General features: G+C 38.9%; 1 protein-coding gene across 1 annotated transcript in view; it reads right to left on the reverse strand.

Annotated features, from left to right (window-relative positions):
* Positions 1-399: 399 nt before the first annotated feature.
* Positions 400-19,789, reverse strand: part of OXCT1 (3-oxoacid CoA-transferase 1) — a 90,371-nt gene continuing 70,981 nt past the window's right edge. Inside the window, exons 15-17 of the mRNA XM_054810405.1 lie at positions 12,678-12,758; positions 10,620-10,721; positions 400-4,196 (exon numbers count right to left, since the gene is read on the reverse strand). Of these exons, the coding sequence (XP_054666380.1) occupies positions 4,161-4,196; positions 10,620-10,721; positions 12,678-12,758 (219 nt within the window). The 3' untranslated portion in view covers positions 400-4,160. The remainder of the gene's footprint in view (positions 4,197-10,619; positions 10,722-12,677; positions 12,759-19,789) is intronic.

Consider the following 19,789-nt stretch of genomic DNA (forward strand, 5'->3'; position numbering starts at 1 on the left):
GTGCAGCCACACACTAACATCAATGATTAACATCTCAAATGCTATCATTTCTACAGCAGTTTTAATCAAAAGGTAAAAAATCACTTCTCTAAGGACTACATATGTAGTCCATCATTTGACTTGATTGAAAAACAAGTAATTACGAAAATGAATGTGACAATTACATTTGAGATTGACCCAACAGAGACATCAGTGAGAAGAGAGAACATGGAGAATCCAGCTGTTAGCTGAGTTTCAAGCTTCATTATTTCTGTTTATCAAATGTCTCCACCTTCAGCCAAGACCTTGAGGTTTTGGAGTGTGCTGAGGTGTGACATGCTGATGTGAACACAAGCTAACCTTTTACTGTTCCTAATGGCAGGACAGAACATCATGAAAAACAGAAACAATAGATGAAACTTGAGATTTTTAAACTTTGTTTTATTGATTGTTTTGCAAATACATAGAAGGACTTTGATGTTTAGTTTGCAGAGCTTACAGTACAACTACATTTTTCATTTTTTTTGCTTTTCCAAGGACAAAAGTCAATAAAATATAAAGTGAAATAAGTCCAATGTGATAATATAGTAGAATCATCATCTTCTTCAGGACAAAGAGTCTCAACTATCCTTGTCTTGTGAAGTGCTGTCAAGCAGAGGATGATCTCAGTGATGTCACAATAAACCTTCATGCATACCATCAACGACCAAAGAGGAACAAGAAGCTCTCATATTTCTGTAGTAATGATCATTGCACTACTGCTCAGAGTATACCTTACCTATGAACCACACTTGCGTCCACAGAAATACTTAGGAGTGCTTTAATTTCTAATCCTACTTCACAAATCAATTTAAAAAGTGGAGTCACAGCTTGTTGCAATTAGGTGCGGACACATGATGTTTTCACAACAATACCAATATTCTACCACTACTGTCCTCAAGATAAAAAATTTCAAGTGTGACATACATACATACATGTATTTGCACCACTGTTCTATACAGAGAGAGCCTGTTCTCCTTTCTTCCCCAGTTTTCAGCACGGTATCAACTTTTGCTCTCTTGCATTAACACTGATACAAATAAGAGAAGACACAGAATTCAAATATCTAGCACATATGACAGTTTTCAAGTACTCTTCCACACTCTTGATCAAGTGTGATCTCCAAGCTGAAGAGAAAAATTAACCTGTTGCACAGACGTTAGCTGGTTATTCCCTCACAACATCCCTGTGAGGTAGGAAGAAAAACATCCCCTTTTCCAGCAACAGGAGACAAGGCAGAGAGCACAGATAACATTTCTCAAGGCAGTAAGTAGAGAACTGGAAAAGCTGAAAGTCAGGAGTTCTTGGCTCCTAACTCTTTGCTTCAGAAACCAAGGTGCTGAACTCCCGGACATTATCTGGTTATTAGTCTTTTTATAGCCATATATTTATGACAACAATGGCTTCTGTGCGTATGCCAGCAAAGCATAGTTCTATGGCACAAGCAGCACATACCTGATGCTGCCCTCAGACACTTCTGTACTTTGTATGTGTCGATAAATGCTTGCTGTAATTAACTAATCAGTCCTACAACTAATATAACATAGGTAATTGCAATAGATCAACATTTCATTTATAGATGTCTTTAAGACTTCCCCAGCTACTTAAATATATATTTTTTTTTCCTCTGGATAAGTTAATAGTAACTCACTTCCCCTCTATAATAGCTTTTATACTCCTCCCCTAAAACTAGCATTCATTCTGGGTACTCTCTATGAGAGTTCTGAGTGATGACAAACAAGACACCTTCAGGGATCAGACCCATCCCCTTAGAGTAGCCCTTCACCTGGCCCTGAAGGCAAAGATAGGCACCTCTTGCTGTGTACAGCACCACAAGGGTCAGAGCTGTCACTGAAGTGTCTTTATGGATTGAGGAAGAGGCCTCTGGACTGCTGCATCCAAATCCAAAACTATTTCATACTGAGCTAAAGCAGAATCAACTTTTGTTATACAGACTTTTAATCTGCAAAATCTCTATAAGCAGAACTTCATTCCATCTTCACAGCAATAGAAATGGCCAAACTTTAAGAAAGTAATTTGCTTGGAGGGTGTGAATAACATAAGGAATACACCTAAATAGAGAAAACAGCTGAAAACTAAAGCTAGGTGAAAACTAACTTGTGCTAATCCTGGGTTAATATATTCTGGAACACTTTGATCGATTTAGTTTTGAGTCTTGCATCCAAATTACCTATCAACCAAATCACTTGTATATGTTTAATCATGAAATTAGCACTAGTCTTTGTACAACATGTTTCTTCCCCATGGGCTCAGCATCAGGTCTTGCCTACACATCCAGGCTATACAACAGCCTACCACCCATCAGCACCCATGAGTTCAAGTCATACAACTTAGTATTATGGGAGTACTTTTAAACTAGCATAACAGTGCTTACAAAGGTGCTTTATTCCTTTGTGGGAAGGATAACCTGTTCCGGTATTGGCAAGAGATTATCAAAGATTTGTTTAAAGTAAGTGCAACTAAACAAAATAATCTAACCAGAACAGTTTTACTGCTATAGAACCCATGTGTAGATCAAGACAAATTTTATAACTGTCCCATGAAAGAGGTGCATTTCTTATTTTAGAATGGAAAAATGCAGTACAAAGGCTAGTACAAGAGCTAAATATTGCAGGATTTTCCTATCTGATCTCCTAGAAATGTGTTACATCTCCCACAACACACACTGACTTTGGTAAATATCTCATCCGTCTGGTATTAGAATGCTCTTCTACATCATATCCCAACAATGCTTATCACATGTGTGATAGGCATATTTTACATGTTTTTCAGTCACTTAATCTGCTCCAGTCCTGATGTCAAACATTATGTCAGGAATTATTTTAACTGAAATGTTTTACATGTTCCTATTTATATGAATGACAGAAACCATTATACTTGGAGAAAACACCGTATTTTAGTAAATGAGGATTTCCAGTCAGTTCTGTATAATAAAGACATATTGTGCTGATTTGGAATGTGAGATCCAATGCTGTCATATTACCTATTTGCAAAAATAACAGTGATTTTGTAATTAATAACAGGGAAGGAAAGATCTTTATCAAATAGCGGAGCCAGTATGAGAGAATGACTTTTCATTTTGATTGTCTCATGGCTTTCATTCTAGTTATCATGAGTTTGGATTCCAAACTCTAGTTTTTGCCGATGCCTTGATTGGCAAGCGATGCAAACTTACTGCTTTTACCCTTAAACAACTGTATTCCCATCAGAAGAATCTTCCAAGTGCCCACAGCATTCTCTTCCCCTGTTTCTCTATGTAACACTGGAAGGACAGACCTCACTCCAGAAACAATCTTCATTTGCCTTTGAATTGGGGCTGCGAAGAAGAATTATATCAGGTGAGTAAAAGCAGTTCACCTGGAACAGCTGTGCAGCTACCAGTTGTCTGCATGGGGACAGAGACTTTTTAATCTTCTTCATACTAGCCCCATTCTAGTTTGCATGATTTAAACAGAAGGGGTGAGAGTTGGACTTTGGCAGGTGTGGGCTTCTTAATGCCAACAGACACACACTGTGGAAACTGCAGATACATTCAGGGCTAAGGTCCCAGTTATTTCCACCAGTATAAACAGTTTTGTCACAGATTCATCAAAAGTTTCAGGAAAAGGGAAGTCCATACTCCTGATGTCTCTCTACAGCTGTGTACATTTGCTATAGACCACTCCTCCAGAAAAAAACCCCACACCTTTACAGGAGAATGGACGTGGCAAGTGCTGTCGTTCCAGACCAATGGAGTGACTTGTAAGTTTAACGACATCAGGAAAAGCAGAGGCAATGATAAGTTTTGTGTGGTCATTTTCTGAACCTGTGTAAAAATGTAGTATTTGGTAGAGAGACTACAAGGCATTTTTTGGACAAATGTTCATTAGCATTTCAGTATATTATTAAAAATTTAGGGAATATATTCACCGTTCCATTAAAATTGGTAACATTATGAAAGTAAAATACAGTTTAGGCTGATAGTCACAGCCTGAGTTTAACTATCTGGAAACTACTTACAAAGCCCTTAAAAAAAAAAAAAAAACCCAGTAAAATTGCAAAACAGTCATCCATTTCTCTTCACTGAGCTCCCATTTGGAAACAAGCCTTCTGGCAAGTTGAGCCCAGTCTGTATTTCATGTTTAAATCTGCCTCATTGGTATTAGTTTTGGCGAAACCTAGCAAAAAGGAGGGAAAAAACACAGCAGTTGGCATACAGATATAGCAGTACAACCCACTGTTCACTTCCACCTCTATCAACTATATACCACTGAAGACTAGAAACACTGTATTTATTTAAACTGATATGTTTGCAGTATTTCAGAGATAAACACTCCCACAACTAAATCTTCTGATGCAGAAATACAAGATATGTGTGGTGCTAGTAGCCAGCCTCTAAACCGCATTTATTTTGAGTTGAGTTACTGATTTAAGAATGCAAGCAGATTAAACTTGGACAGCTGAACCTGTACTTGTCCCTGCTAACTACATGGTCTTCTCGGATGGCTTCCAGTGCCAGCAGAAGGGATAGCTGAACTCAGGTGAAGCAGCTCCTCAGTTAAACAGCGTACAGAATGGTGTATAAACATAACTCAAAAATGGGCCATGGCTTAGTTAACGCATTGGCCCATAAATGGTCTCAGTTTGTGTACAGTGGGACTACACTTGCCACGAACAGCAACAGGAGAGCGAGCTGCAGATGGGCAATAGCTTCAGCCATCACCTTCTAATCCACTTATCAATATCCAGGTATCAATACATTGAATGATGCAAAGGCACCAAAACAGACTACATTCAATACATGATTGAATCGCCACTGCAATATTAGAACAAACATGCCAAGGAATCTTAAACTGATGATTTCCCTTCTTGTTCAACAGACCAATTCATTCTGCTTTTCCTCCCCACCCACCAGGAGATAGGATGCTGTCTGTCAATGCTGGATTTGTGCAGAAGTAGTCAACTGAGCTCTGGAACATGCATATTAGCAGGGGATATACAATCAAATGCATATGGCTATTATACACATACTGTACCTATACTATATGTATACATTTCATTTGATTATTTGTTTGGTGATGATATATTCAATACTTCTAATTTTACCTATTTTTTAAAAATTTGCCTACTTCCATCACATTCATTTGATTTGTTTGATGATGATATAGTTTAACATTTCTATTTTTATTTTTTTTAATATGCCTTTTTCCATTCACATTCATTTCTGTGTGAGGACACACTTAGGTATTATATTGTTTTAATTCCATGTACTCATAAAAATCAATTAGTGGTATTACAAGATATCCAGCAGACCAAAAATAAAACATAGTAAGTCTATAAATAGGAAACTAGGTGGGGAAAAAAAGTGTAAACAGGAACAATACAGAGAAGACTTTGAAGAGTAGCAATGGTTAACATTTGGTTGAACCTTGACTGCAGGTCTACAAAAATACCCTGAGGAAAAGCGCTCCACAGAAGATCCAAGCCTCTTTAAATTGCTCCTGTTCCCAGTCCTATTTAAATAGGTGCCCCAGGATAAAGATCAAAAGTAACTCATGTGATCTCACTTGTTCAGGGTAAAAACCAGTTCCTAAGCTTAGTTCATGAAGAATGTGTTTACTGTATCAAATGCTAATGAAATGTTTTCAGTGGATGGAAACTGTTTGATTTTTCAAAGCTGCGTGTGAACTAGGATAATAAATAGATGTAATAGGTACAAGTGTAGATGAGCTGGAGAAACTCCCTCAACCCATCGATGTTCCTGGACTAGTTCCAGAAATGTTTCAACATTTCTGATTCCAAGTGCCTATGTGCCTCACTTAATCTGGGCCTCACCCAGGGATGTAAAGTACTGAAGTAAAGGCAAAAACTGGAGGATGAAGACCATACCATTTAAATCTGTATTCTGCAAATATTGTTAACAAACAATTACTGGAGAAGATTATTGTTTTTCTGCTACTGTAAATTCTGGTGCCTTTAAAACCTCAAATGTTTCACGTTTGAATGAGCATATTAAGTTAAATGTAAATGTCTGCACATCTGATGCTAACAGCTGTCACGTGTGTGTACCACTATCCGCTTCAGAAAGGGTCAGATCCGATGAGTGCTGAAGTGCCACAATGCCTGAAGATAACAGAGGTGGTGAGAGCCCAGCTCCACTCAGAATTGGACCCAAATACAACGGTTTGCTCTAAATAAAATGTGATTAAATAAGCAGAAAAACGCTAATGTAACAAAAGGGATGGTTTGTGCTTGGAAAACAAGGAGTAATCAAGTCTGAAATGCAGAAAGCCCCCTGGGTCCACTGCTTTAAATCCAAGTAGAGTCAGTCAATTTGGTAACACCCTACGCTAAGAGCACAGCACTTGATAAGGGCTGAACGTGCTCAGTCAAGACCATTTTACAGCACACAGCTGCAGAGTTGCTACTTTCTTGCAGTACCTCTTAAGCAACACATTCTTAATATTATTTCACTTAGGGGAAGAACAGCTTATCTTGGAAGCCTCAAAATACTTTGCTAACGTTGAACAGGTAGGTGTACTGGGAGGAGATCGCCTGGGCAGTCCTGAACGCAGCCTCTGAACTGGTAAGAGGACACACGGCCTCAGGGACTCCCGGCAATTCAAGCAAACTACCCTTTTCAGCTACACAAACAGCCCTATGCTTATTTCATTATGTTTCTTCATAGCAAGCAGTTCTTTCAAGGCCTGATTCTGAATGATGCTGAGTCCTAATAACATCTAATGACCTTACCAGGTGTGCAAAAGCAAGTTATTGTTCAAATATGTAAAAACAGTCCCTCCAAAATAATAATAATTAAAAAAAAGATCAGTGTTAGGATATTTGCTAAAATTATAAGAGTTGCTTATCCTTTATTAACTCCTAATTATTTGAAATTGAAGATAAATGCAAACCACAATTCCAGCATCACCTTTTATATAAAAATCTGTTCCTAATGTGACTTTTGCAACAGAGGTGATTGATTAGGAAAAACCACAACAGCCATTTAAAAATGGACTCAAGCCTGCAGCAGCCTGTTTCCTCAGAGGAAAACGTACTTTCAGAAAATCAAATCATCTCCTCTATTATTCTGTACTCACTTGCTTGAAGTTGGACAGTCAATTTCTTCTTAAACATACACTAGTCAATTGCTATTCAACTACGTAATGTTTCCTTGGCAGACGCTTTTCCTAAACCCCATGTTACCTTTTAAGATCATTTGGTAAAACTGAGCTTTTGCGTTAAGAAAAAAAAAAAAAAGGAGAGGTGGATGGGGAATTTTTACCCAGGCAGACTTATCCTGATTATTTTTATAATGAAATACATCTGCAAAATACGGTTCTCAGTCTGTTCTCTCATGGTCTCATCAATGGTATAAGCCAGTACAAGCCCAAACAGATTACCTGCCAAGGTGATCTATATGCTAGCCTACAGCAAAACTGATTTAAGCATGCAAGATAAGCCAACACTTTGTCTTCACAGCACAGTAAAATTGAGAGTAAATTGTTTATTTTTTATATGATGCCATGCTGTAATGAAGGTTGTTGACTCTAAATCACGTTTTCTTTCACATTTTGTTGTTGCAAATGTCCTTTAGGAGATGGTTTTCCAAATAAGTAAGCAGGCTGTGAATATGGGACTGTATAGCCAAATGTGTCTCAAGGAAAGCCATATAGGCTGTAAAGTTCTCCGCTCCAAAAAGAAGTAGTCTGCATGGGGAGAGATAGTTATATATAAAGATACAGCTATCTCTTAAAATCTCATTTGTAATGAACCTAGAGAGATGTTTGGTTTAGTTCAGATCATTCACCGCATCCACTGAACAAAGCTGCTAGAAAAGGGTCGACTCCTCATTTTCCACCCATTAGTTCTGTTTCAAACTAGCAAAACATACGATCCAAAAAACCTGCTTTTACTGTAGCAATACAGTATCACACTAAAGTTCCTGTCACCGATATAAACAAGATGTCTCATTCAGTGAACATAAATAATCACAAGCACAACTGCTACTCTTGCAAGGAAGCCTGAGGCAGATGTGGAATGTGGAAAAAAGGACTGAGGATGCTGCTTTCTAAACTAATGCCTATCACAATGCTCAAATCTCTATTTTCTGAACTCCAAAACTAAGTGAAGAAGCTGTAGGTGTTCACTGAATATGAAAATCAGACCATCAAGGGTCCAATATTACTGAACAGTGACCGAGTCCCGCTCTCACAGATGTCAGCAGAAGTTTTGGTAAGGATTTCAGTGAGAGGAGGACTGAGTCTCTGTGGCCTGGAAACACTCTTTACAGGGCGGGGGGGGGGGGGGGGAAGAAAGGAAGAAGGAAGAGCTAGTGCTCTTTCAGGCCCTTTTGGAAGTACCAATCAGTAGGTAATGCTGACCCCCACACATACCTTAGCAGAGGTACATGCTTTGCAAGCAAGCATTGCTTTGCAAGCATTTATGCAAGCCACATGCTTTCAAGTATATGAAAGTGCATAAACCAAGCAGCATCTACATTTTTCATGGCGCCCACAGCTCCTTTAGTGGAGCTCATGATTTCATGCATGACCATAGCAGCTGTACAAAGCAGACTGCCCTGGAGTTTGCCTTCAGGAGAACTAGGAAGTGGTGCTTGTGAAGTGTCCCTTCCTGATCCCAGTAAGACAGATCCCAGGGACGTAGACAGTGGATTGTAGCAATAACTCTCATCAATTGCTAACTTCAGGCTATCCTACAGATTCAAAATTTATAGTACTCCTTTGTAACATTTACAGGAAAGCACTAAGGGACAGGAGGTGGTGCTAATCTTTTCTTTGGTACTAATAGTCTTGCCCTATCATACCCACTGTGCTGAAGCAAAGATTGATCTCATAGCCCATCATTTTAAGCTTATCACTTTTTTCTCTGAATTTTTTGGTTGCTTCTGCTTTCATTGCCTTGAGCGTAGGCTGCAGGACTTTACTTTGGGTCACACAAGCTCAATTAAATGTGTATATATATATAGGTCACCTGAACCAAAAAGAAACCAACTCCTTCCAAACAAGCAGGTTTGGAACACATAAGGACTGCTGTCTTCTGACAAAAGAAGTCCTTTCCCATAGTTTCAGTCTATTTAAATGCTTACTAAACACAGCACCTTCAAATTCATCATTAAGTTAATTACCAAATTAAATACGCAAGAACAAACCAAACTGACTGCAACAGGTACAAACCTAAGAGGTCATTTTTAGGTTTTAATTTTGGATGCTAGCTGTTTGATAGGCTGATCAGCCAAAGAAAAAGAAGTCCCAACACAGAAGTCGTAAAACACTGATCATTTTTTCCTAAATCAGAGTCAGAAGTTGAATGAATAATTTCTTTTGCACATAGAATTGCTGAATATGGAAGCTTGCTTCCACTGCAAATTAAAAAATAATAATAACTTCCATAAAATGTTACATGGAAAATAAATAATGGAGTGAAGTGATTTTGTAGCAGTTTCCTGCACTCTGCAGTTGCGGGTCACTCGTCTTTAACTGAACAACGTTTCTCAGATAAAAAATGTATTTTCAGAAGTGAACAGCTCTTCATTTAAAACTTCAGAAGAAAAACATACACTATCATATTTAGTTATCAGAAATGCTCTCTTATGGACACAGGAAATGAATGAAATTCCACAGGCTCATTGCTCAGGAAGTTTAATTTACTGCCAATACTATGCTCTAAGCCTTAATAACAAACTTTCACATACTAACTGCTCTGCAATCTTTCAATGACAGGCCCTAGCCTTGACATGAAACTCTGCAAAGAGGAAGACTACTGCACTTCATTACCAAATAATTCTCCCCAACTATATTTACAGTCCAATTTGTACACTCTTATACTTGCTGTCCTTGCCAAAGGAGGGCTGACCTGCCCCAAAAGACTTGAGAACACAGAAGAAAAAAATTCATAATGTGCATATAGGAGAAGGCAAGGAAGAAATTGTATGTTATCAACCACCCATACACAATCAGTTACAATCTAGTGTGCTACAGCCTTCCATTAATAAGCCAGTTTTGTGTTAACATTAAGGGATACTTAAGAATGAATGTGAAGGTCAAAATGCAGTGGCTCTCTGGATTAATTCAGAGCCTAAGTTTCATTCGTACAAGGCAATGGGAGAAAAAAAGCAAAGATATCAACAGTAGAGCGCTTAATTGATCAGCAATAGTAACACAGAGTGGACACCTGTTGAGAAGACTCACAAACCCACCTAAAGATAGCATGAAAACTTAGCAACAGAGAGTTAGGTAAACCAACTTATACAGTGGAAAAATAAATATTCATCTACCTCTCAGATATGAATCAGCTCCCCTCTTCAAAGCATCATAAAAGTTCTCTTTCCACATCGTGCTTTTACTCTTAGTCATTTCTCCATTTCTTCTGTTTTTCCCAGCTTCTAATTCTTCCAATATAATCATACTAGATAAGCCCTAAATTATCTTACTTTTATTGTAAATCCCACAGGTCATCTACCCAGCCCTCACCTATATGGAGGAAACTTACTGCATCTACAAGTCTTCATGTGATGAGTATTTGTGGACAATACTTGTTCTGACACCAGTCTAACTATACTTGTTTGTAAAATGACTTACTGTGAAGTCACAGCCAGTGCTTTTCCTGATATCATCCACTGTCAGTCCTTCCCAGATTTCCACAAGGGTCAACCCCTTCTTCTTGTCCACATCAAACACAGCCTGTCAGGTTCAAATAGCACACAGTTAATTTTTTATTATCAAAAGAAAAAATGAGGATGTAAGTAGTAATATAGTACAAAACGGTGTGCTGAAGTAGGTAGCGTTCCCTCAGTAAGAAAAGATGCTATTACCAATTGGTTTTGCTTTTCACTTTTCTGACAGACCAATAAAGATTTCTGTTACATTTATTTGTACCTGAAACAATATAAAATATGAGATGTGTTAGTTCTGTGGGAAGAATGTGCAACTGTTCTTCATTGCATGAAATGAGGACCATGCCTCCTGCTCCAGTCTGGTGAGTCCAAACGAAGGGTTGAGACGTTCTTTGCTGCAAGAAAATGCTCATCAAGAGATCATGAAGGAAAACAGGAAAAGACAGTGTCTCCCTCATTCTTCGGTTTCTTTTTAAGGCTAGTAGAGAGCTACAGAGTGGTTGATCACCTTTGCCAGATTATAAGCTTCTCCAACAGCTATTGCATACCCAGTGCAAATTTTAGTATTGACAGAAGCTAGCAATGAAAGACTAGATTTCTTGTTGTATTTATAATAGAAAGCCTGGGCAGAAGTAGCTGAAGAAGCAAAGGCTGTTCTTTCTAATATCTTCATAAGATATGCTTTCCACTTCCAAGGCTCACAAGTGCATTAAATAAAAAAACCACCTGTAAAATAATACGCACTTTAATGGTGCCTACCAGAGGGAGATATACAGGTTGCAAGCTAGTTGCCAGGGAAACCATAAGGTCTATAGTAATTTTCCTTAAAAAAAAAAAAAAAGAAAAAGCCAGTAGCTGAGTGGTGAAGATTGAACTTGAAATGAAAGCAAAGTCTTAAGCTCATCGCAGAAGTGTACTACAGTTCCACTGTCCTTTGAGCACAAGACTGAATTATGGGACTGAAAAACAATAGTTCCTCCAAGTCTTAAAAGATAAGCTGTGCATAAGGAACATACACACTGGGAAGGTAGTGTGGAAACAGAATTTGCAACACTATCTAAGTACTGTTGTACATTTGTGTCATCTCCTAATAAAGCAACCAGATCGGATGAGTGGTGACTCTTACAGAAACTTCTGCTTGTTTTTTATTTTCTGTCAGTCCTTGTTCACTCTCACTTTTTTGTACCTTACATTTGTATGTGGCTAGTTAGTAGAAGACTGGAAAAACTTCCACGTTTGCATTTATTTTCCCTAGCTTTGTGGAGAAAAAAAAAATTTAAATTACAGTAGCAATATATCACTGGGAGGAAGCAAATTCTACATCAACACCTTTGATGCATTCTACTTAGTATCATAGATGGCTCGCAGAGGGACTACTCTAAGCCCTTAAAAATGTAAACACTGATAATAAAAGGAGTATAATCACAGCAAAAACCTTAAGTCACTTATCCTTTGCTGAAAAGATCCACTAATGTACTTTGAGCTTCAGCAATATCAGATACATGTACTTGCACTGGAGAGTAAATTGGCATGAAGTAAGGACGAAAGAATTAAAGCTGTGATACAGCTACAGGTTGTGTTTCTCTGAAAGAGACTGTAGTACACACCAAGCAAGATGCCAATGGTCTGACATGTACGTGCTACACAGTTGTTGCTCTGCTGGAAAAAAAAAAAAAGAGCTGTGATTACAGCTGTATTTGAGGATTTGCATCTCACATGGCAAATTTTCAGGAATACTTTGGGGAAAATAAGGAGATACACACTTTGCATACTTCTCATGTGTGGCATCTTTGTCCTGAAGAACATGGTCCAGTATGCTAAATGCCAATGGTGAAAGCTTTAAAAACAACAATATGAGCCCCCAGACCTATGGAATTGAACTCCAAATGGATCTTTGCCCTTTATTGGTAACAGATACCAAATATATTCTTCATTTTTACTAAGCTTTACTACTTTCACTGAGTGTCCCTTCTTAGGGACAGAGGAGGAAAGTATTGACAAGGATTCAAGAAAAGTACTTTACCTTTTCTGTAATGATGCGGTTTACACATTGTTTCCCAGTAAGTGGTAAATTGCATTTTTCCAAGATCTTATGGACATTGCCCTGTGTTTAACAATATACAGACGAGCATTAATATTCAAAACCAACACAACTTAATCAGAATTCAAATACATACATGAAAATCACAGCTGTAGCCATTTGTTGTTATTGAAACATTCACAGTACCCAGAACACTCTTTGAATTCACTTCTATGGTAGACTACATCTTTTGCAATTTGGGACAGTTATTACTTAAATCCCACACATAGGCAGATGACTAAGAAGAATCTCACTGTACCACTGAGTGGGCTCAGGAGTTTAGAAGTTCTACATACTTCTGCTTAATAATCTTCCTGCTGCAACATGAGGAGAAGAGATACATGGGACCTCACTGATGACACAGTGACATGACTTTGATGGCATCCCCACAAAGAGGAAGTCAAGCAAAAACACCAAGAGGCCCCAATGGATGGACAAGGAGCTCCTGGGCAAAGTCAAACAAAAAAAGGAAGCCTACAGAGGGTGGAAGCAAGGGCAGGTAGCCTGGGAGAAATACAGAGAAACTGTCCGAGCAGCCAGGGAGCAGGTTAGGAAAGCCAAAGCCCTCATAGAGTTAAATCTGGCCAGGGACATCAAGGGCAACAAGAAAAGCTTCTATAGGTATGTCAGTGGTAAAAGGAGGACGAGGGAAAATGTGGGTCCCCTCCGGAATGAAATAGGTGACCCGGTTACCCAGGATATGGAGAAGGCTGAGGTACGCAATGACTTCTTTGCCTCAGTCTTCACTGGCAAATGCTTGAGCCACACTGCCCAGGTCACAGAAGGCAAAGGCAGGGACTGGGAGAATGCAGAACCGCCCACTGTAGGAGAAGATCAGGTTCAAGACCATCTAAGGAACCTGAAGGTGCACAAGTCCATGGGACCTGATGAGTTGCATCCGCGGGTCTTGAGGGAACTGGTGGATGAAGTGGCCAGGCCACTCTCCATCATATTTGACAAGTCCTGGTAGTCCGGTGAAGTTCCCGCCGACTGGAAGAGGGGGAACATAACCCCCATTTTTAGGAAGGGTATAAAGGAAGACGTGGGGAACTACAGGCCGGTCAGTCTCACCTCTGTGCCTGGCAAGATTATGGAGCAGACCCTCCTGGAGACTGTGCTCAGGCACATGAAAAAGAAGGAGGTGATTGGTGACAGCCAACATGGCTTCACTAAGGGCAAATCGTGCCTGACAAACTTGGTGGCCTTCTATGATGGGGTTACAGCATTGGTGGATAAGGGAAGGGCAACTGACGTCATCTACCTGGACTTGTACATTTGACACTGTCCCACACGACATCCTTGTCTCTAAATTGGAGAGACATGGAGTCAATGGATGGACCACTCAGTGGATAAGGATTGGCTAGATGGTCACATTCAAAGAGTTGTGATCAACGGCTCAATGTCCAAGTGGAGAACACTGACGAGTGGTGTTCCTCAGGGGTCGGTACTGGGACCGGCACTGTTTAACATCTTTGTCAGCGACATGGACAGTGGGATCGAGTGCACCCTCAGCAAGTTTGCTGACGACACCAAGCTGTGTGGTGTGGTTGACACAATGGAGGGAAGGGATGCCATCCAGAGGGACCTTGACAGGCTGGAGAGGTGGGCCCGTGTGAACCGCGTGAAGTTCAACAAGGCCAAGTGCAAGGTCCTGCACGTGGGTCGGCGCAATCCCAAGCACGACTATAGGCTGGGCGAGGAATGGATGGAAAGCAGCCCTGAGGAGAAGGACTTGGGGGTGTTGATTGATGAGAAGCTGAACATGAGCCGGCAGTGTGCGCTTGCAGCCCAGAAAGCCAACCGTGTCCTGGGCTGCATCAAAAGAGGTGTGACCAGCAGGTCAAGGGAGGTGATCCTGCCCCTCTACTCCGCTCTTGTGAGACCCCACCTGGAGTACTGCGTCCAGCTCTGGGGGCCCCAGTACAGGAAAGACACGGAGCTGTTGGACAGAGTCCAGAGGAGGGCCACGAAGCTGATCAGAGGGCTGGAGCACCTCTCCTATGAGGACAGGCTGAGAGTGTTGGGGTTGTTCAGCCTGGAGAAAAGGCGGCTCCGGGGAGATCTAATTGCGGCCTTCCAGTACCTGAAGGGGCCTACAGGAAAGATGGTGAAGGACTGTTTATCAGGGAGTGTAGTGACAGGACAAGGGGTAATGGGTTTAAGCTGAAGGAGGGTTGATTTAGATTAGATGTTAGGAAGACATTCTTTACTGTGAGGGTGGTGAGGTACTAGAACAACTTACCCAGAGAGGCTGTGGATGCCCCATCCCTGGAAGTGTTTAAGACCAGGTTGGATGGGGCTTTGGGCAACGTGGTCTAGTTAGAACCACAGCAGGGCGGTTCTAACTAGATGATCTTTGAGGTCCCTTCCAACCCAAACCATTCTATGATTCTATGACACGTAAAGGAGAAAAAGCAGGGAAAGACATTGCAGGCATGACACTTCTCTGTTTTACACTTCATCACAAACAGTATGTGCAGGATCAGCCACACACACAGAAGTTTAAAATCCCCAGGGCTCAAGTGCATAGTCATGCTCTGAAAATAGTTAAAACCAGTTTCTTTACCCACATTGAATTCCTATTCCCTCCATCTCTCCGGAAAGCCCAAAAGCAGACTAAGAGATGAGTGTGATATGCTCAACTTCAAGTGCTACACAGAAGTTACATTATCTCTGTTTTAGATAGAACAAATTAGCATGCAAATATATTTAAAAAGAATGTAAATATAGAAAATAGGATTTAAGGCACTTTCTTTTCTGGGGCATCAAATGCCAGCTACTCTTAATCATGGGAAAAATACTACCTAATATGACATAGCTTCTGCCATAAAGGTAGGCAGGTAAGGTTTGTGTGGTGAGTTTTTTGGGGGTTTTCCTTTTTTTTTTTCTTTTTTCTTCAATTTTTTTAATAAGAGTTCACAAATTACTTTAGATCCTGCTAAATGAATGTAGGCTGCAAGAGTTCTGAATGGATGTAAGAGAGATGGATCACTACATTTTTAGTCAGTATTTGTAGGTGTGTTACAGAGGTAACAGGAAGTGCACGTTTCTCCCATTAAAATGTGCTTTTATTTTTTTCTCTAATTATCAATTTTCAGTTATGCATTTCAAAACTCTCAGAGTATTACATGTCCCACTTAACCATCTGAATGCAATACTTTTTAAATTTACAATCATCAGTTTGCCTTAAGGCTTAATATAAAGTCAGGAACCATCTCTCAGCCAGTTTCAGTCCTGAATGATAATAAAATGAGCAATCTATGTGCTTTTGAATTTATCTTTTTCTGAGAAGAACTATTTCTTCATTTTAACTTTAATTATACTAGCAAGATCCACATCTGGTATCAAGGCAACTACTCTGATGAAACTCACTCCCTCTTAATGAAAATAATGACTTGCGACAGTGTTACTTTCAATTGATCTATATGTATCTTGTCCATCTTGAGGACCTTCCTGCGCACTTTGCCTAAGAGCCAAGATTAATCTGTGCTATTTGCAATATCTTCAGTAACATATCAGGTATACTTCTCAGCCATATGAAATGGTCTCTTCTTGGTACTCAATTGAGATTGAAATGCATGGACTTGCAGAGGTGACAGCCAGAATGGCTCCTGTGACCCTGAGAACTGATACATTCTAGCTTCTTAACACTTGAACTGAAGATTATTGTATTACCAGTTAGCATTAAAGGCGACTTTTGGAAGACATCCATCAGGCCTCTATCAGAATAGCAATCCAAATGGAAATGCATGAATTTTTACCATCTTAATTTATACGAGATTTGCCCAGATAAAGGAAAAGGCTGTTGTGTAGATACATAAAACCTTAAGGTGTTTCAGTCTGCTTTAAGTAAAAAATTCTGTTGTTGAAGAACAAAAGTGTCCTTAATCTTCCACAACACATCAAAATCAAAACTATTCACAATGACAGAACAGAGTTTTCAATTCAGTTCTCCATGTTTCAGTCACATCCAAATCAAGTGTTTGAAACTAGTTTCCGTTCTGTTTTTCTGAACGGTGTAAACAATTCGGTTCACAACATGGAACAATTACCAGCCATTACTTTACTATGTTTTGCAAAGCATGTCAATGACGGCATGAAGGTAAGAACCTGACTTTTATTTCTCCTAGGCAGTATGTAGCAGATTAGGCACAGATGCACAGTGACTGTTTAGATATTAAATAAAAACCTTACATTCTATTATTTTTTCATGGTTATAAACAAAAAAGTAATTTAGCAAAAAATACATTAAGAAATACCATAAAAAGTCCATTTGCCTGGTGTCTCACAGTGGCCTAAGCACGTGGAGCAAAAATTGAGCCACCCTTCCACAGATAGGCCCTCCTGGTTCCTGACATTCGGTGATGTATATATGTCCTGAGCTAGAGACTGCTTCTGGGCAATGCTATTTAATTGTCGCTGATGAACTTAACCTCATAAAATGTTTAGTCCCTTTCATATAGACTTAGTTCTTTGAGCTCCTGCATCATTCTGCTGATCACCCACAACTTCATTAGCTGGCTGTGAAAAATGTTTCTAGATATTTTAAACATGCTTGTTGCTAATTTCAGTTGGCTACCCCTACTTCTTTCACAAGGCAGTGACTAGCCATTCTGTATCAATCTTCTCCATGCCCTTATTATTTTGTGTATTTCTATGTTACCCTTCCTCAATACCATTTCTTAAGCTGAAGAGTCTTCTACAAAACTCATTTCATGTTCTGTCATCTTTCTTCTTTACCTCTTGGTTTTCATTACATGCAAAAATTTTAAGTAATTAAAAATGTAAATAATTTGGGGCAGAGTGAATTTAGTTTTATTTGTAATATACTGCATAGCAGACTTTAAAGAGGAAAATTCTTTGATAATTTATTTGAGTGTTAAGACAGATACTAGTTTCACTCTCACAAATTAAGTGTAAATTATATTTTGCCTGCACTGCAAGGACTCAGCCTATTGCTGTGTTTAAAAACTGCAACATGTACTGAAAGGAGAATGCACTTTTAAGCTCTTAGAAAACTTATTTAAATGTTTAACAAGCCATTACTATTATACAAAAAAACTTGAAAAGGATTAAAAGATCCTTCACAAGATCACTAATTAGACAAAACTGACTGCAAGAACTACTTATTGCAGGAACTCTGGAACATGTCCATTGAAGGTACTCTGTATGTATATCCCATGCCTTCCACTGTATTTCTATCCATTAAGTCTTGACTGCTGTTGATTTACAGGAGATTTTGGCATCTAATGATAGATTTCTTATTATTTGGAGAACAGGAGGACAAAAATGTCCCTATACTAAAAAGTCAGCAGACACAACGGACTGTCACAGTGCATGCAGACATTTCTTTCACGTAGTAGCATACTGGACTTTGAGCAGAATGAAAGATTGCTCCTCTGATGCATAGATACAGATGCAGTAAGTTTGTGAGAAAGTCTTTGGTGTAAAGAATTAAAAAGCCATGAATATAAAATCATCTCTGTAAGAAGCAGTCACCCTAATAAAAGGCTTCTGACTTTCAGAATTGGTCTCATGGGTGCTACATTTGCTTGTGTATATAAAAAAAAAAAAAAAAAAAGAGAAAAAAAAAAGAGGACCACCTAAAAACTGCAGCAACAGCTTTTGACTTCCAAACATTAGATTTCCATATTCAATCTTCTTCACTTTTGAGCAAACATGAAGAAGCCGTATGAAGACCCCAAAAAGAGGCTAGGTAAGAGGAAAGAGTGCCAGAATGCTGTCCATTTTAAAATAATAATAAAATGAAAATTCATGCACATAGTTTAGTTTTGCAGTGCCTTCTCACAAAAGCAGAAGGAATAATTTATGAAAGCCTGTAAGTGGCTCTCTAGAAGTGCACACCAGGCATCCCATATACATAAGAGCCTAAGTAATGTATACATATGCCAAAATAAATAAGTCTATGCCTGGACTGTTTGTAACAGTGAACCTATCTGTGTTTCCATCTTTTTCAGTTTTCAGTACTCCTACTGACAAAAAACCCACCCAATATGCAAACAACTTCCAAACACTGTACTGAGAAAAGATTTTGGTAATAGTGCTTTTAAGAGAAAAACTGTCATGAATAACTATACCGTGTGTGGACTCTGAGCCTTAACCAAATTGCACAGTAACTAGAAATTTAGTATGAATATTTATTCAGATCATATTAATACCTGAAGTATATGTCTGAGCAAATGATAATTACATATCTAATTTTGGGGAGGCTGTGATAGGGATGCAAGTCATATAGATTAATTCGCTTTGTACTTTCATTTACACATATGCACGCAAAAACTATTAGGTCAGACTCAGCTGTGTTACTGAAAATGTGCTCCTCGAGATCACAGCTTAGTATAAATTGTGAAGCTACTATATTTTCAACTTTTTTTAAGTGAAAATTCATTCTTCAAATCACATTTAAAAAACACAGAACTGTTAATATACCTAGCTTTCATATTTACATATTTACTATAGTTTACCACACAAATTCCTTATGATTGCCCTTATGCATTCTGACAGGAATATTATCTTGAACAACACACAACTAATTCTTATTGCAGACATAGAACAAATTTGGAACAACAGAAACACAGAAATGAAACAAAAAGTTCACTTTTAAACATTCGGTATAGTTCCATGAATATGGAGATTTTTGTCCTTCAGTCCATTTTTCTCATAGTTTGGATAGTCCCATTTCAGAGTTTCAAATGACAAGTTTCCTATGACCTTCTGTGGGAGACTGTTTATATCTTTAAACCTCCCCCCACAAAAAAGTCTCTAGATTAACCTCTATCACATAACGATGTAAGGCAGCCCTGCATCTCATCATGCCAAAAGATCTATTCTATTAAGCTGTCAGTATCAATTTGACTGGTAACTTCAAAGGTAAATATCTTTCCATCATAACAAGTATTTAACCATGGGGAACGTCATTTTTCAAATTATTCTGAGGCGAAGAGTAAAACCTCTGGGGTAGCATCTACTGTAGCTCTGGCAATTGCCACTCTCATTAAATTTGCATGAAGTAACTAAAAAATGTGTGCAGCTTT

This window comes from Grus americana, chromosome Z, assembly GCF_028858705.1.
Source record: "Grus americana isolate bGruAme1 chromosome Z, bGruAme1.mat, whole genome shotgun sequence".
In the NCBI taxonomy this organism is placed as follows: Eukaryota; Metazoa; Chordata; class Aves; order Gruiformes; family Gruidae; genus Grus; species Grus americana.